Source organism: Mustela erminea, chromosome 6 (genome assembly GCF_009829155.1).
Source record: "Mustela erminea isolate mMusErm1 chromosome 6, mMusErm1.Pri, whole genome shotgun sequence".
NCBI classification, from domain to species: Eukaryota; Metazoa; Chordata; class Mammalia; order Carnivora; family Mustelidae; genus Mustela; species Mustela erminea.
In genome coordinates, this window is record NC_045619.1 from 57,610,427 (window position 1) to 57,627,336 (window position 16,910).

The following is a 16,910-nucleotide window of genomic DNA, read 5'->3' on the forward strand; positions in this document are numbered from 1 at the left end:
TTTGGGCCACTGGATAATCCACACACCATTAGCTTCAATAGTCTCATCTGTAAAATGGGGGAAATATCTGTGAAAATCACTTTCCAGGATTACTGCCTAAATGAATTCGTTACTAAAGCACTTTTTAAAGAAAATGGTATCAATGAAAATTAACAGTATGGAGCATTCTTCATTTCAGGTCTTTTAATAATAAAAGCTTATACAACTGACAAAGTCAATAAAGTAAAAGTAACCTTTTCTGGCTATCCAATAATTTACACATGGTTTAAAACAAGCTTTCCCTGTTAATTAGTGTCAGTTCATAGAGCTCTGGAAAAATACACAATCTTTAAGGAAAAGATTCATGTTCTATGCAATTAATAACCTCTCAATCTCTCCAAAGCCAGTATGATAATCTTGAAGGAAAATAATTCTCTTTATCTCTTAAAATTTAAAACTTAGTTTTAACCATATTTTCAGTAAGGTTCTCATTGTGTACCAGCAATGGTAGTTCCTTAAAACACAATTTTTAAACACTTGCTTCTTTTCTACCCATAACACAGATACTGTATTTACATATTATCAGTAACACAGAGGATATCTTGGTGTAGAACATTTATTTATTTATTTCACGAAACACTCAAAGTTTAGGTCAGTGGGAAATAATTTTAATCAAAGAATTGTACATTTTCTTCCCACATATCTTGCTTTGTATTAGGAAATGACACTGCGATCCATTTCACTAAAATATTACAAAATATTTACAAGAAAATATTAAAATAACTCAAACACAAAAGGCAAGATGAGATAAAATAAACTGTTTTTTTTCCGAAATCTCTACTCCAGTGCCCACTGCACACAAGAAGAGAATCAAAACAAGTAACAAAGATCCCCTGATCACAAGTTTCCAAAGAATTGGAGAAGGGGAACAAGCGGGATGAACATGGTGGTATGAAAGGGAATGGATATTAGCAGCACTGCTTCAATAACCAATCTATTCTGAATGAAATAATCCTCTCTTATATGCAATAAATTCTGAACAAGGCTAAACTTTAGGATATTCCTTGAACTGAAATTTAAAAATACCCTGACAGTGAAAGTCGCTCTTTCACAAAGTTTAGAAAGAGCCTCTTTCCCCATGAACCACTGATATGAACAGAAACCTGCTCTGGCATTAAAAGCTGCTACAGGAGCCCTTCCATCTCTTTCATGAAAGCTTCATAAACATCATCCTTAGTCTGCACTGAGACAGGAACAGATGGACCAGACTTGGGAGCTGCTTTGGCAAGAGGCACAGCAGAATCATCCTCTGACTTTCTTTGGGGAGCAGCAGTGGCCCCTTTATTCTCCCGACGTACCCTCAATGCAGTGGGCACGAATCGAGTGATCTCTGCCTTGGGATTAGTGATCTGTGGCTTGGCACTGATGGTTGCTGTTGCTTTCTTCTCAATGGTGGCTGCACTTGTATCATCCGCCTTGGGTCGCTGAATCAAGTTGGGTGGAGCACTTAAAACCCCTGGGTTCGGCAACGGAGCTGGTGGGAAAAGCCCAGGTGGGGCAGGTCCAAGTGGAGGCACCAAAGGTGGGCGCATCATGCCGGGACGAGGTGGAGGGATACCTAAATGAAGGAGAAAACGGGCCGATGAAGACTACGAGGATAAATTGTAACTACTATAAAGGATGTGAAAAACAGGTTGACAATTTTTTAAAAATTGGCAATTGACAGAAAATAAGCTAAAACCATGCTGCTTATTACTATCTGAAACTCAGGAATATGTTTTGATACTAAGGAGTATTTTATTATGAATTAATATTCACTTTCAATCTGTACCCCTGTACTTAGGTTTTCTTCCTGAGTAATGTACTAAATAAATAGAAAGTTAAACAGGGGCGCCTGGGTGACTCAGTGGGTTAAGCCTCTGCCTTCGGCTCAGGTCATGATCTCAGGGTCCTGGGATTGAGCCATGCATCAGGCTCTCTGCTCAACAGGGAGCCTGCTTCCCCCACCCCCCTCTGCCTGCCTCTCTCACTACTTGTGATCTCTGTCAAATAAATAAAATGTTTAAAAAAAAAAAAAGTTAAATACAAAGCTGACAATACCAACTGGTTTCAAGTATGATTTCAAATTTGTCCAAATTCAGATCTGACAGCCCAAGACTTTAGTCTAGCTGTATAGTGCAGATACCATCAAGGCCAAGGTGGGGGTTTTGATCCTCCTGCATTATTTGATTTCTACACCATTCCTCCCCTGAAAAAGGTAACCCAACAGGCAGGAAATGGAATTTTAACCATTAGGGGCCATGAATATAACTAATCATAGTATGTTACCACTACTGGAAAAGAATTCATAACCTCTGATGATTCAGACATACCATTGTCATTTACCCAAAACTGCAGATTTAATTTTCTTCAAATGCCACTTTTAAGACCAAATATAAAATACTAAATTTCACTGAACTTAAGATACTACTGCTTGGGACGCCTGGGTGGCTCAGTTGGTTGGACGACTGCCTTCGGCTCAGGTCACGATCCCGGAGTCCCGGGATCGAGTCCCGCATCGGGCTCCCAGCTCCATGGGGAGTCTGCTTCTCCCTCTGACCTTCTCCTCGCTAATGCTCTCTCTCACTGTCTCTCTCTCAAATAAATAAATAAAATCTTTAAAAAAAAAAAAAAAAAAAAAGATACTACTGCTTATACAGACTCATAATTATTCCTGATACCATTAAAAGTCCAAGCTGGGCAGTTTAGGAGGAGGTTTTCACATTAAACTGGGACAGTGTAATGAACTGGAAATACACCTACCACATGTAATAAGAGCACAAGGTAATCTGCCTTTTATTTTCAAACTTTAACTCTGTACTCATGCAAATATATGGAAATATGTGGAATAACTTCACAATTGCTTTCCCCCTCCCCAAACACTCTATTCAAATGGCAAATTTTATCCAAAGTGGTCTCTGCCTGGGAAAAGTCCCTCACAGGACAGGCAGAATCCAGTGCATATACCCTGTGGAAGAACTCAACTTCAACCTAGGCCAAAAGCAATTAAAAAACATCATTTTAGGATACCCCTTGATTTTAGGAAACTAAAATGTGAAAATATGTCTTAGAGCAGATGAAATATATAGTGGTCAAGTTTTTGTACTAGAAATCAAAAGGTTCACCTGGAGGAGCAGGGGGAGGTAGCCTTGGTGGGGGTCCCCGAGGAGGAGGGCCAGGAGGCAGACCTGGAGGTGGCCCTGGGGGAGGGCCGGGGGGTCGGCCTGGTGGTGGGCCTGGAGGCAAAAGTCGGGGTAAAGGCCCTCGGAGTCCTGGCATTCCAGGTGGTCTCAGGAATGGAGGAGCTCCTGGAAAGAGAAAAATGACAAATTAAGAGACATACATAGGAAGTCATAACTTGATATAAAGGTAACTCAAGTGTGGCCTGACTTGGCAACTTGAAATCAGGTAACTTCAAAAACTGATCAAAACGTAGGTGGAAAAAGAATTCATTCAACAAATATCTGAGCACCAGAGACATGGAACTGGATTTGTTACAGATCATTTCTCTTTATTTGCCAGTACTGACAAAAAGCATAGCTGCTGCTGCTGCTTTTTTTTTTAATAGCTCAGCTCAGCTGGGCTAGGAACTGTATAAAGAAAATTCTTAAATGGGCTCTTAAAAGCTGAAAATGGAATATAAAGCAGGGTGCTTTAAGGATTCCCCTGAAACCCCGGAAGACATAGCAAGGATGACTGAAGATGACTTAAGACTGGTAATGTGCTTCTGCAAGACCAATCAGAAAATGATGAACTCAAGTGAAGAAAATCTAACTTGACAACTATAGGATCAAAGACTATAAAAGTTCAAATTTCAAGTAACCTTTTCATTCTTACATGCCAACGATTATATTAATACTGATTCCTTTTGTTTCTAAAGACCGACATCCAACAATTCCCAACCAAAGAAGGATGCCTGTTAGTATTTACTGTGCCCTAGTCCCATTAGCCATCAATTTAGAATTGGGTCATCTTGTCATATTAAAGAACAGTACTAAAGAAAACACCAGTTTCATATCCAGTTTCTGCCCGTTAACCTCAACTACATGACCCTGAAATGAGAAGAGCTTTGGAGGAAAAGATGGCTGTCAGAAGTACTATGAACTGTGAACAGTGCTGTAGGAAAAAATGAACTTATTTCCTTTATCTCTTCGTGACTTATACTAGGATTAGAAAAAACATCGATACCAATGACGTATATTTTTGGAATGAATTCATCACTCTGATCACAGGTAGACTTGGTTATTTCCTCACAATGTAGCAGTGCTGACTTACCGGGAGGTGGTCCAGGAGGAAGGCCAGTGGGAGGTCCAGGAGGCCGTAAGGGTGGAGCCGGGGGTGGTCCAAGAGGAGGTGGTCCCGGCATGGGAGGTGCTTGAATCTGAGAAGGAGGAACAGACTGTGGGGGGGCTTGCTGCTGTGAAGAAGCAGTAGATGTGCCATCAGAAAGAGCTTCCTCTTTATGCTGTTTTTGTGATTGCTTTTCTGCTTCAGAATCATCAGAATCATCTTCGTCGTCATCCTCTGAAAATTCTTCTACTTCTCGTCCCTCCTCGGGGATTTCCTGACCTAAGAGAAATATTAAACCAGGTAAATGGAGTTGATTCATTTTTTACAGCCCACAAAATAGTGATGCCTGAAGACATGTGCTCAATTAAGTGCTTCCTTAAAATGAACAACTGAAGAGCCTTCTTCAATAAACTACTTGGATGTGGAGCAATCAAACAATATTCTACTCATCTGTGCTAGTGGAGCACAGTGAAACAAGCTCGGGCTTTAGAACAAGGACCAGGATTTAAATGCCAGTTTAACCACTTATTAGCTGGGTAACTTTGGCAGCTTAGTCTCCAAATGTCTCCAAACCATAACTTCTGTAAAATAAGGATTTATTACTCACTTCAGGGTTGCTGATATACTAAATGGGAAAATGTACACAAAGGAACTGGCAGGAAGAAATACTTGAAAGGTGATTCGATTACTCTTCTGTCTCACCTGCCATTCGAAGCATCATGGCTTGAAGAGGAGTCAGCTCCTTCATGTTCTTCTTTTTCTTCCTTGATTTTCCAGGCATATCTGCAAACCTTACACTCAGACCTAAAGGGTGGAAGGAGAGAATGGGGTGGATTAGGAACAACAAAATTCAGCAAATGCACACTATATAATACTAGAAAGCAACAGATAGGACTGCTGCCCACTATTTGGCAGAAATTAAGTGTTGGAAAGAGTCAGCCATATAAAAGATAGGCTAAGAAGTGCCAACTGGTTGGTAAACTGCTATTGTGATTTAAGATCTGTAAAATTCAAAGAATACTATTAATAATTTTATGCCAGTTAAATTGGAACACCCAGATAAAATAATAAGACATTTAGAAAAATATAAACCACAAAAATTAGCCATAGAAGTGATAAAACCAGAACATATAAAATTGAAATGGTAGTTAGAAATCTATTTTTAACCTGGCCCAAATAATTTTATAAGGAAGTTCAGCCAAACATTAAATAGAAATTTCCTGTAAAAAGGGACAGAAAAGATGGAATGCAATCTAGAACTAATGAAGCCAGCACAGCCTTGATTCTAAAACTAACCTACTGTAATACAGTTGACTGTTGAACATGGGTTTGAACTGAGGGGGGTCCACTTACACATGGGTTTTTGTGATAAATATAGTATAGTACCGTGACTGTATTTCCTTATGAATTCTCAACATCATTTTCTTTTCCCTAGCGAAGTTCACTACAAGAATGCAGTATATAATACATGCAACATACAAAACGTGTGTTAATTGACAGTTCATCTTAACAGTAAAACTTCTGGTCAACAACAGGCTATTAGTAGTTAAGTTCTGGGGAATTTGAAAGTTATGCATGGATTTTTGATTGTGTAGAAGGTTGGTGCTCCTAACCCCTGTGTTGTTCAAGGGCCAATTTTATAACCATATTGAATCCAACAGTGTTTTAAAAGAAAAACACATTATAAACATTTAGGGTTGGTCCCAGAAATGTAAGATAAGGTTGAACATTAGAAAAGCCATGAATACAGCTCATTATAATAAACAACTTAAAGAAAAACTGTAACAGCTCTGAACAGACACTTAAACATATTTACAACAAAAAAAACTTAGCAAACTAAGACTGGAAGGGACCTTTTTTTTAACCCGATAAATGAAGCTATCCGCTATTAAACATTATGCTAAATGGTGCAGTATCAGGAGCAGTCTTAGTTGGTAAACATTTACAAAGTTCCACGTGGGCAGGGCTTTAGTTTTCTTTACTTTGTACCCTTTGTCTAGGAAAATTCCTTGCACATAGTAAAAACTCAGTGTAAATATTAGATAAATTGTCAAATCCTAGTAGGAGAGCCACATTAAGCACATGTACATTGGTGAGTACACGTAAGTAAAACAAGGTGGCAGAAAAAGAGAAAAATGAGGCAAAGGATCACACAATGCCAGAGAAAAATGAAGCTGCTGTGGCTTTAAGGACTTTCTTTTTTTAGTACTGGCTTCTACGTAAGTCCTAGATAATTCTTTATTACCAGCTCTATGCACCCTGTTAAGATAGCTTTTGGTTTGCAACCATGACTCTTTTTTTAAGATTTTATTTTTTTTATTTGAGAGAGAGACAGACAGAGCAAGAGCAGGAAGGAGGAGAAGCAGCTCCCCACAGAGCAGGGAGCCCAAAATGGAGCTTCATCCCAGGACCCTGGGATCATGACCTGAGCCAAGGCAGACACTTAACCAACTGAGCCACTGAGGTGCCCCTGAAACCATGGCTCTTAAGAAATATCAGGACAGGGGCACCTGGGTGGCTCAGTGGGTTAAAGCCTCTGCCTTCGGCTCGGGTCGTGATCCCGGGGTCCTGGGATCAAGCCCCGCATCGGGCTCTCCGCTCAGCGGGGAGCCTGCTTCCTCCTCTCTCTCTCTGCATGCCTCTCTGCCTCCTTCTCTGCCTAAATCTTAAAAAAAAAAAAAAAGAAGTATCAGGACAAAGATTTGTCATCATTACAAATATGAACAACCACATAAATATAGTGGTACACACTACAAAACCAATTTCTTTTTTTAAAAAAAATCTTATTTATTTATTTTAGAGACAGAGAAAGCACAAACATACATGCACAAGCAGGGGGAAGGACAGAGGGAGAGGAACACTGCATTGAGGGCAGAGCCCAACGCAGGGCTTGACCCCACAACCTTGAGATTATGACCTGAGCTGAAATCAAGAGTTGAGACACTCAACCCACTGAGACACCCAGGCACCCTTACAAGAACAATCTTAAAAGAAACTCAAGACTTAAAAGACTACCAAGGTGTGACACATCATGTATTTTGTACTGTTCAGTATCTATCACGACTCTTAAAAATTTTCTTGATGAATGTCATAATGACTTTTTAAAAGTACAAGTAACTCAGTCTGATCTTATAATAATCAAATGGACATACATCATACATTATGGATGCTTCCATTAGATGATTCCACTCACAGGTATAGCTAAATTATAATTATGGTCTGGGCTGATATAAGACACAATGAACACAGAAAATTTAAATGGCTTCAAATGTAAATAAGCAGACTTATCAAAAAACAATAATGTGACTATGGCTTTCTCAATATGGTTATGTGGTTATTCTCCTTTTTCTTATCCAAACCCACAAATGTCCACCAAGTATTACACGTCCGGAACTTTTAAAGACTTTTGATGTAAGAATGAATAGAGCTCAAAATTACTTTCAAAGATGCATTAATAAATCAGGACCCTCAACTTGTGTGCTACTTATGGATCAAGCCATGGTACTTTCATTTGCACACACCTGACTTTTTTTCTTCATTGTTGTCTCTCTCGTTATCATCACGGTGCACAAATTCATCCCCTTCACTTTCTCCATCTGATCGGTCAGTGTCGCTGTCATCAGTACTGTCATCATGCTTATCTTGATCCATGTCCTCAGGATACCCGTCATCTTCACTGGTGCTGGAAACATCATCATCATGGCCCCGTTGAGCTGAGAAGGAGAAGGGATCAGGAAACAAAGATGATTGGACCCTGCTCTATATGGTATACCAAAGCAGAGAGAACTGTGCTATTTAACTTCATTATGTAAAATGATTCTGTATATGACAGTTCTTCACACAGTCTGACAATAGTATTTCCATTTGGTAACAATTTTTAAAAAATCTGCTCTAAAAAAAAAAAAGCCTAATTTAAAACACAATAAACACTTCTGTACTTCCTTATGTATGCTGCTTTTACTTGGGTGAATTCTATGATTTATCCATCTTGTTAGTATGTACATGTAAGCCTCATTTATTTCCCAAGTTCTGAGGACAGTGAACCAGATGTTAAACAGGGCAAACAAAAAAAAAAGGACACTGGAAAGGTCACAAGAGCAAAAGGAACAGTCACTCCTTACCAAGTTCCGGACTATATAACATGTCTTCATCCCGCCTACGAGGGGGAAGATCTAGGGCAAAGCCCACTTTACGGCCATACATTTGCAAGACTTGAGGAGGTGGTGGACCCGGGGGAGGACCAGGAGGTTTTCTGCCAGGGGGCAAACGTGGCACACCATGTCCAAGAAGAGGAAGTATAGAAACTGCCCGTGTTGGAGGTCTGAAAGAAAATTCCACAATAATCACATTTACAGTAATGAGGTATTTATTTCCTCTTCTAAAATATTTTCAAGGGATTTCTTACTCTACATTTATTCAAGTGAGGCATTGCTTACGTTCACACTGCCTTTTAATTCCCACTGCAATAATTTTGGCACTGGACAGTTAAAAGGTACTTTTAAGAAGTGTTATTTAATTATGCTACTGCTTCCTTACCCATAGGCTGAAGTCTTTTTAAGGATGGAGGGTGGCTGGGCACCAGGAAGTGGAATGTCCTGGATCAAGATGTTGGAAGGAGCATGTGGCATATCTGGCAAGGGAATGCTCTCCACTTCCACATGCTGAGCATTCTGAAACAGAGAAAAAAGTTCAATAGTATCAGTGCAATCCACAAACTCAACACTAAAAATTCAGTATCTGCTGCTTTATAACCTGGATTTGCTTCCCACCTAACACTAGTATCAGGGAAAAACAATCCAAAGTCGGTCAATGAATGGAAAAAATTCCTATCACCTTTAAAAGAAACAAAACTCCGCTGTTTTTCTCCCATCATTAACTTTTCCTTTTGGGTTATGGTTTGAAATAGCTGTTTATAGAAATCCCAACTGTTAAAAGTGTCTAGGACCAACGCCACTCTATTAAATATTCTGGATGATAAACAGCATTTATCAACTGACTTAGAAATAGTATATATTCAGTAGTAGAGCTTGGGTTTCTAAAATTAGTCTTCTGAATTTCTGCCACATACTAGCTGAATGACTAAGCAAGTTCCTTAGTTTCCTTATCTGTAAAATGGGACCTATATTACTTACCTTGCAAAAAATGATACAACTAGGTTTCTTTTTTTTTACTTTTTTGGACAAATTTACAATGAAATATATAAATTGCGTTTTTAAAAAAAAGTTTTTATTTATTTGACAGAGAGAGAGATCACGAATAGGCAGAGGCAGGCAGAGAGAGAGGGGGAAGTAGGCTCCCTGCTGGGCAGAAAGCCTGATGCAGGGCTCCATCCTAGGACCCTGAGATCATGACCTGAGCCGAAGGTAGAGGCTTAACCCACTGAGCCATCCAGGTGCCCCTAAATTCTGTTCTGACAAATGTATACAGTTTACAGTTCTCAATCAATCCCCAAAACAATCCCAAAGCAAATACTTTTACAAATACTTTCATCTGGGGTGCTTGGGTGGCTCAGTGGGTTGAGCCTCTGCCTTTGGCTTGGGCCATGGTCTCAGGTCCTGGGATTGGGCCCCGCATCAGGGTCTTTGCTCAGCCGGGAACCTGCTTCCCCCTCTCCCTCTGCCTTCCTGCTTGTGAACTCTCTATCAAATAAATAAAAATCTTTTAAAAACAGAACAAAACAAACCAAATGCTTTCAACTATAGTTCTGCCTGTTCTAGAATTTCATACAAATGGAATCCTAACTATGAAAGAAGTTCAACATGCTTTGAGATTTATGTTAAAAATTTTTTTTCTTAATCTCATGCTGTTTTGAGGATTAGTAGAGCATTCCTTTTCATTGTTGAGTACATATAATTTTACAAATATACTAGTTTGTCTATTCATTATCCTATTAATGGACATCTAGGCTATTTCCAGTTTTTGGCTATTACTGTGTTGGCAGATGGATTAATTTCTCTTGTAAATATGTAACATTAAATTTGCTGGTTCATGGGATAGGTTTAGTTTGACAAAAAACTGCCAAGAGGAAGAAGTTCATCATGACCAGTTCTCCCATTAACAATTTTTTTTTTTTAAAGATTTTATTTATTTATTTGACAGAGAGAGATCACAAGTAGGCAGAGAGGCAGGCAGAGAGAGAGGAGGAAGCAGGCTCCCTGCTGAGCAGAGAGCCCGAAGTGGGACTCGATCCCAGGACTCTGAGATCATGACCTGAGCCGAAGGCAGCGGCTTAACCCACTGAGCCACCCAGGCGCCCCTCCCATTAACAATTTTAAGAGCAAATCTAAATGTAACATTTTAGTTTATCTCTCTAGTTAATCAAGAAACGTGATTACCTTGACAGCATCAAAATATTGGCTAAGTTGCGCCCTTTTCTGTTCATATTCTACTTCTAGCTTTCTCAGTTCTTTGTAAATATCTGGATTCTCTTTTTCATAGAGACGTAGGATACGTTCAAAGGTTTCACGCAGCTTTTTACGCTTGTCTTTCAGCACCTTCTCGTTTAACTGTGGTTGCTGCACCGGGTTAAACTCTAAGAGAAAAGAGCAGATATTGAAATCCAACACAAAAAGTCACTTCATTTAGGTTATCAGCTCTATCATTTTATAAAATCTCCTTATACACTAAAACTTCTAAAAAGGCTTTAGACTAGGTATACACTTTTAAAGTTTTATTAAAAAGAAATGCAATGGATATTTATTGATACTCCACCCTTTTAAAGGTAAGACATTAATTTTACTTTCTCTTCTAAAAAAAGTCTAACATTACCTAATTCATTTTTATCATCACTGTAATAAAAATCAATCTTCATTCCTTTACGCTAACAACTTGGTATTGTGAGGCTTCAGGCAGACCAGTCATTTAATTCTGAGATCTTATGCATTTGAATTCTGTGATCTTTAGCTTCTTCATCTGGGAAATGGGGACATCAAGTACTTCACAATGAAACTGAAGACTGAACGTGAACACAAAATATCCAGTGGTGTCTAGCTCACCACTTTTAATTATTTTTTTATAACAAACTGCTGTTCTCTAACTACCATACAATCTTTTCTTTTTCCATGTGTTCAACACGGGGCTTAATTTCAGGTCTTTTGCCCCAAAAGGGATTGCTAGCACAACACTCCCAAGCTCGCCTGGTCAATTATACCTTCTTCCCTACATTTCCCTCCCCAGTGACAGACTCAGAGATCAACTGGCGCATGATCCAAATCGAAACTAGATCCTTTCCTGAGACTTTAAATGTGGATATAAGAATGAAGCTTATAGGAGGAAGAAAATATACCTCAAGCTTGACCTTGTTTCGCACTAATTCTTTACCCATTTTCCACTTCCAATCCCAAGAAGTTCATTAGTAATATGCTGAATGAAACTAATAAGAGTTCAGACCAGACAGATGAATAGTCTTAATAATGATACCCATGCTTGCTAGGAGAGTTTTCCTCTGGGATTTGCCAATTATGGGAGTCAATGTATTTTTTTTTTTTTTTTTTTGCCTTAACTAGTTTGAGTTTCATAAATTGTATAAAGTTTATACATTATACATTATAATTAGAGCCCTGATGAACAGTGTTCCCTTCTCCCTTTTCCTTTTTTTGTTCTTTTAACAGATAACAAGTTTAATTATCTTCTTCCCTACCTCCTTCTACTTTGATTTATTCCAAAGGTAGTCTTACATGACATACTATGTGTGATTAATAAAAATGTTGAATGCCTGAGTTTCAATCCCAGCTTGCCAATTCCTAATAGCATGACCATGAGGAAAGTTTCTCTCTGTGCCTGAGTTTTCTCGCCCATACCCCATGTAGGGGTAATACACCCACCTAAAAATTGTAACATCTGGAAAAAAATTGGTGCTTAGCAAGATAAGAGCTCAATAAACCTGTTACTCCTATTATCTTCTTATAAAACCACATGAATCAATCTGAACTCATTTACTAGGTCATTTAATGTCTTGACGTCCCAGGGATAACAACTGCCCATAGTAGTATTTAAACCAGAGGCAACAAATGGGATCAGTTACAGCAGAATTGGGAACGATTTGGGATCATCCAATCTGACCCAGAACTCTTGCTAGGCTAAATGCATGAACTGTGCTACATTATTTAAGAGAGCACACTATATAGTATACACTATAACCCCACACAGCTGAACTTTTTTTTCAACCCATTTAATATATTACTGAAATCCACTGTACCTCTTTCACTTACTGATTTTTGGCAAGCCACTTAAACTGATTAACTTCTGAAAACAAAACTTGCCAAAATCATTTCATTATGCAAAAAAAAAAAAAAAAGGGCAGAAAAATTAAAAATTCTAGTATTAAAAAATGGGTATTTATGGGTTGCGGTAAAATTTCCAGCGGCAGCATCACATAGACAATTCTCAAGCAACTCAGATGCCATGAAAGATAACATGCAGTTTTCTTGTGATTCCAGTTATGACAAAAGCAGTGATACTGAAAATGCGTATGAAGAAACTGAGTAAAATTATTCAAAGAAATGTGAAAAAAGAGAAATCCCAATATGATACATAAGATATTCTATAAAATTAGATTTTAAGTATTTCATGATTTCTTCTACCACTTTAGTGGGTCGTCTTTGTCTTCGTGCTGGAAAAAGTGGGGAACTGATAAATTCATGGTAGTCTAATATTTAGATTTACATGGTAGCTGCCAACATTAAAAAAATAAAACAAAAACTCCCAGGTTTCAGTCTTCCCTCAATAACTAATTCAGGCTAAATAACGGCATTCATCTAACTCTAGAAGACATCCCCAGAGTGCAAATGCTCCACATCACTCAATTTTGTCTGACACTAAAACTAAATCCAAGTGTCATATGTTTTCATGCTTTTTTCTGTTTTTCTCATGCCTATGCTGCTTTGTCATTACCTGCTTGCCTGCCTTTGTGTATCAGACTGTTAGTCCTGCTCTAAAATCTAGCCTTTTAAAATAAATTTTTACCCATTTCATCCAATTTCTCCATGTCCCGTATAATTTGCTTGGGATCCTTCATCTTCAAAACTGCAGCTCGTACCATCATGCGCTGTTTTTTGTTCTTAGGAAGAAAAAAGCACTATGTCAAGAAACTGGACATTCCTGAGTTTTTATTTCGATTTAAATCAGGAATCTACTGAAAATGAAGTTGAACTTATCCTTGGTTTCTGATCACTTGTTTCAACCACCATAACCAAGGCTCTCAAAAAATGTTTTAACTTTACACAAAAAGATAAACACTATTTATTATATGAACTTTCTCAGGCAGGTATTTCTTTAAATTTTGTGATATCTTAAGTAATTACTTAAAAAAAATTAAGATTTTTTTAGGGCTAAATTCTAAAATTATAAACTAAAGAAAAGTTTTGTAGGATTTGATGCTAAACAATGAACCAGGAAAACCCAGTTAAAAACTATTAAAAATCTGCAATATTTCAGTGTGTTAAAGAATGATACTAAAAAGTAAATACTGTCTTATTCTGGGAGAACACTTTGCCACAAACTCAACGGCTACACAATGAGGAAAATGAACCCACAGAGTCATTTAGAGTCACATTTTTTTCCATTCACTAATTCGGTTGCTTTTAACAAAGCAATATGCTTTAACAGAAAAAAAAATTCCTTTCGAAGATATTTATTTAACTCAGTGGGAAAGATAATCAAATATATAATGTTATGATAACCATCATGAACTTATCTGCAAAGTTATTTTGGTTAAGTTTCCAAGTATAGCATTTTGGCTTAATAAATTTTATTGTTTGTTGTGAAAAGCATGAAGTATCTTTTCTGACAAATAACTGTAAATATTGTTTGGAAATCTGCTAATCCCAAATAATAAGATGTGCCAAACATCACTTAAGACTAAGAAGATGCTTCTGAAATCCTACCTTCTTTAATTCTCTCTTCCGGGCTTCTTTTCCTTTAAGAGAGAGAGAAAATACAAAACTTTTCAAATCTTGAACACTAGCATTTTGTCCGACTTAATACAGAACAATAATGTGGGAGGCTATCCTGTGCATTGCAGAATATTTAGCAGCATCTATGGCCTCTACCCAACAGCAACCCTTAATTATGCCAACCAAAATCTTGAGATATTTTTGTTGTAAGCTCTCAAAACTAATCTGTCCAAAATTTCAAATACAAAAAGAAAGTTTCAAGCCAATTCCACTTTGCAAGTCAATCAAATTAAAAAATGGGTCTTAGGGGCTCCTGGGTGGCTCAGTGGGTTAAAGCCTCTGCCTTCGGCTCAGGTCATGATCCCAGGGTCCTGGGATCGAGCCCCGCATCGGGCTCTCTGCTCAGCAGGGAGCCTGCTTCCTCTTCTCTTTCTGTCTGCCTCTCTGCCTACTTGTGATCTCTGTCAAATAAATAAATAAAATCTTAAAAAACAAACAAAAAAAAGGGTCTTAATTTTTTTGCATTCTTAAAGTTTTCATCATGTGCCCACAACAACACTGGATAACTTTATACAACTGACACCTAGCAATGAATGCTGACTTTATAATTAAGACGTAACAGATTCTCTAGTGTTTGCAAATTTATTACTCCTCTTGTTTATCATTCCACACTAATGGACACTTACGGGCTTGGTCTGTGGGGTTCATAAATTTTCCACTCTTGGTGGATGATGTCGATCTCCGTCCCATGTTGACAATTTGTATGGTTTACTTGTTCATTAAAACAGAAAAACAAAAAAACCTGCAAAAACAAAGAAATAGCTATTCTTCTAATATTTACAGAATTTCTTTCTTTTTATTTTATGAAATTTCTTTCTACCAATCTCTTGAAAAGTAACATTCCTTTGATTATTAACTTTTTTTAAAAAACAGATCACGGACTGACTCAAACTAAAAAAAAAAAAAAAAAAAATCAGAAACTGCTTCAACAACATGGATAAACCATGAATATGAAAAGCCATTAGTCCTTTCCCTACACCCTTCCTTTCTTTACATGTAGAGTGAAAGAGGAATAAAAAGGAAATGGAAGTAGTGATGTGGGTTGAACAATAAATGTCACCTTTGTCCCTCTCTATGGTTTTTCTTCACATGTATTCACAACATCTGTAAGATAGTAAAAACTCATTAATTTAAGCCTGCTTAATGCAAGTTTAGTTCCAATTCACATATAATTCTTGATTCTCAAGAGCTTAAAACATAACTAAAAGTGCAAATATTAAAAAAAATCAAAGTATTATGTGAAGGAGTGTCCAAAAACGTCCAGATACATATTTTTCTACTAGTACCTACTTGGCTCCCGATTTCTATTTTTTAATGGTATCTGAAAGGGATGACTGAGAAAAAATGCTTTGCAAGTCTAAATTTTTATTACCCGAAGATACTACTATATCACTCCTTTCTCTTATTTCAATTGTTTAACTTTTAAATACTTATTCTTCCCAACAGTAAAGTCGACAAATTTACTTCCTTTTGAAAGTAGACTTTTAAAGGGTGTGAAAGGGAAGATCATGAGGTGTAGCCCATACAATTAATTATACCTTTCCTTAACGATTTTTGTCAGAAAAGTTCATTAGTTGATGCCTCTTTCAGCAAGCCTTCAAATGCCTTGATTTCTGCTAAATGCTTCGGAGTTGTTCCAGGGGCAACTAATTTATCCTGTCCAGGGCTTCCTTCTCAGAAAACCCGGGGAGTGGGGGAGAAGGGAGGCCGAAACACAGGCTCTCCGGTCTTTGATGGCCCGTTACCATTTTTGCTGTCCTCTCTCAAGGACCCTCGGGCTCCTGTTTTGACCCTCTTCTCCCACAAGGGAAACAAAGGACAGGCAGGAATTAGAGTTTCTACAGAAGACCACGGAGCCCAAGTCTGCACAAACTACTCTTTGCCCGAAAGCAGTAACGGCAGGGAAATCGGGCGACAGAACCGAAGAGGCTGCAGCGGGTCGGGGCCCAGATCCACCAAGAGAAGCAACAAGCAGCAACTGCCGAAACCATAGCGACGGTTGACCCTGACTCGAGGTACAAGACGACGTCAAATCTAAAGCAACCGGTCAACGAGCACAGGTAGGAGGCGGCGCTAACCGACTCGGGAGAACAGCAGCTTAACTGCTGGAAGCCGCGCGGCCCCTGGCTCCAAGATCCCCCCAGGTCCGTGACCGGGGAGACCCAAGCCGCGAAGAGGAAGAACCGGGCAGAGGGGCCTGGCGTCCCCGAGGCAACTGCGCGGGCCCGGGGCAGGGCGGGAAAAGACGAAGAAACGGAGTGAAACAGTTCTGCACACTCACACTTCTGCTGGACTCCTGGCACTGCGAGAAGCGGGGAGGGGACGATTCTCGGCCTCTTTTACCTCGTAGGGGCCTTCACCTCTGCGTGCCGGTCAGCCACCCAGCCACCGCCATCTTGAAAGCTCGCGCCCCTCCGCCATCCTTACGTCACTTCCTATGCCTCAGAGCTCAGATCTTAAGTGTTTCTCCGCCCTGGCACCATAGAGAGTAACCAAGAACTCTCCGACCAGAGTCTCTTCCGCTGCAAATCAGTACCAATTAGTTGACTCTCCGCTAAGATCCCGCCCCCAGGGAGCGGAACCACGTTGATTGACACTTCTTTAGATCAATAGAAAGAAGAAAAACGAAGCGGGTCGGATAGGTGATTG

The 16,910-nt window shown here is 38.9% G+C and overlaps 1 protein-coding gene across 1 annotated transcript; it reads right to left on the reverse strand.

Moving 5' to 3' along the window:
- Positions 1-168: 168 nt before the first annotated feature.
- Positions 169-16,703, reverse strand: WBP11 (WW domain binding protein 11). The gene is made up of 12 exons (XM_032347405.1): positions 16,543-16,703; positions 14,888-15,003; positions 14,193-14,224; positions 13,273-13,366; positions 10,644-10,840; positions 8,845-8,978; positions 8,430-8,629; positions 7,830-8,021; positions 5,011-5,112; positions 4,294-4,587; positions 3,144-3,326; positions 169-1,597 (listed from the first exon to the last, which is right to left on the reverse strand). Exons 2-12 carry the CDS (start codon positions 14,949-14,951, stop codon positions 1,164-1,166), a joined length of 1,926 nt encoding a protein of 641 aa, XP_032203296.1. The 5' UTR covers positions 14,952-15,003; positions 16,543-16,703; the 3' UTR covers positions 169-1,163.
- Positions 16,704-16,910: the final 207 nt, after the last annotated feature.

Excerpts from the sequence above, each read along its gene's own strand:
- WBP11 (XM_032347405.1), bottom strand. The coding sequence starts at position 14,951 with ATGGGACGGAGATCGACATCATCCACCAAGAGTGGAAAATTTATGAAC. Across the intron at positions 14,225-14,887 it reads GAACCCCACAGACCAAGCCC|GAAAAGAAGCCCGGAAGAGA; the intron begins GTAAGTGTCCAT and ends TCTCTCTTAAAG. Across the intron at positions 8,979-10,643 it reads AATATTTTGATGCTGTCAAG|AATGCTCAGCATGTGGAAGT; the intron begins GTAATCACGTTT and ends TCTCTGTTTCAG.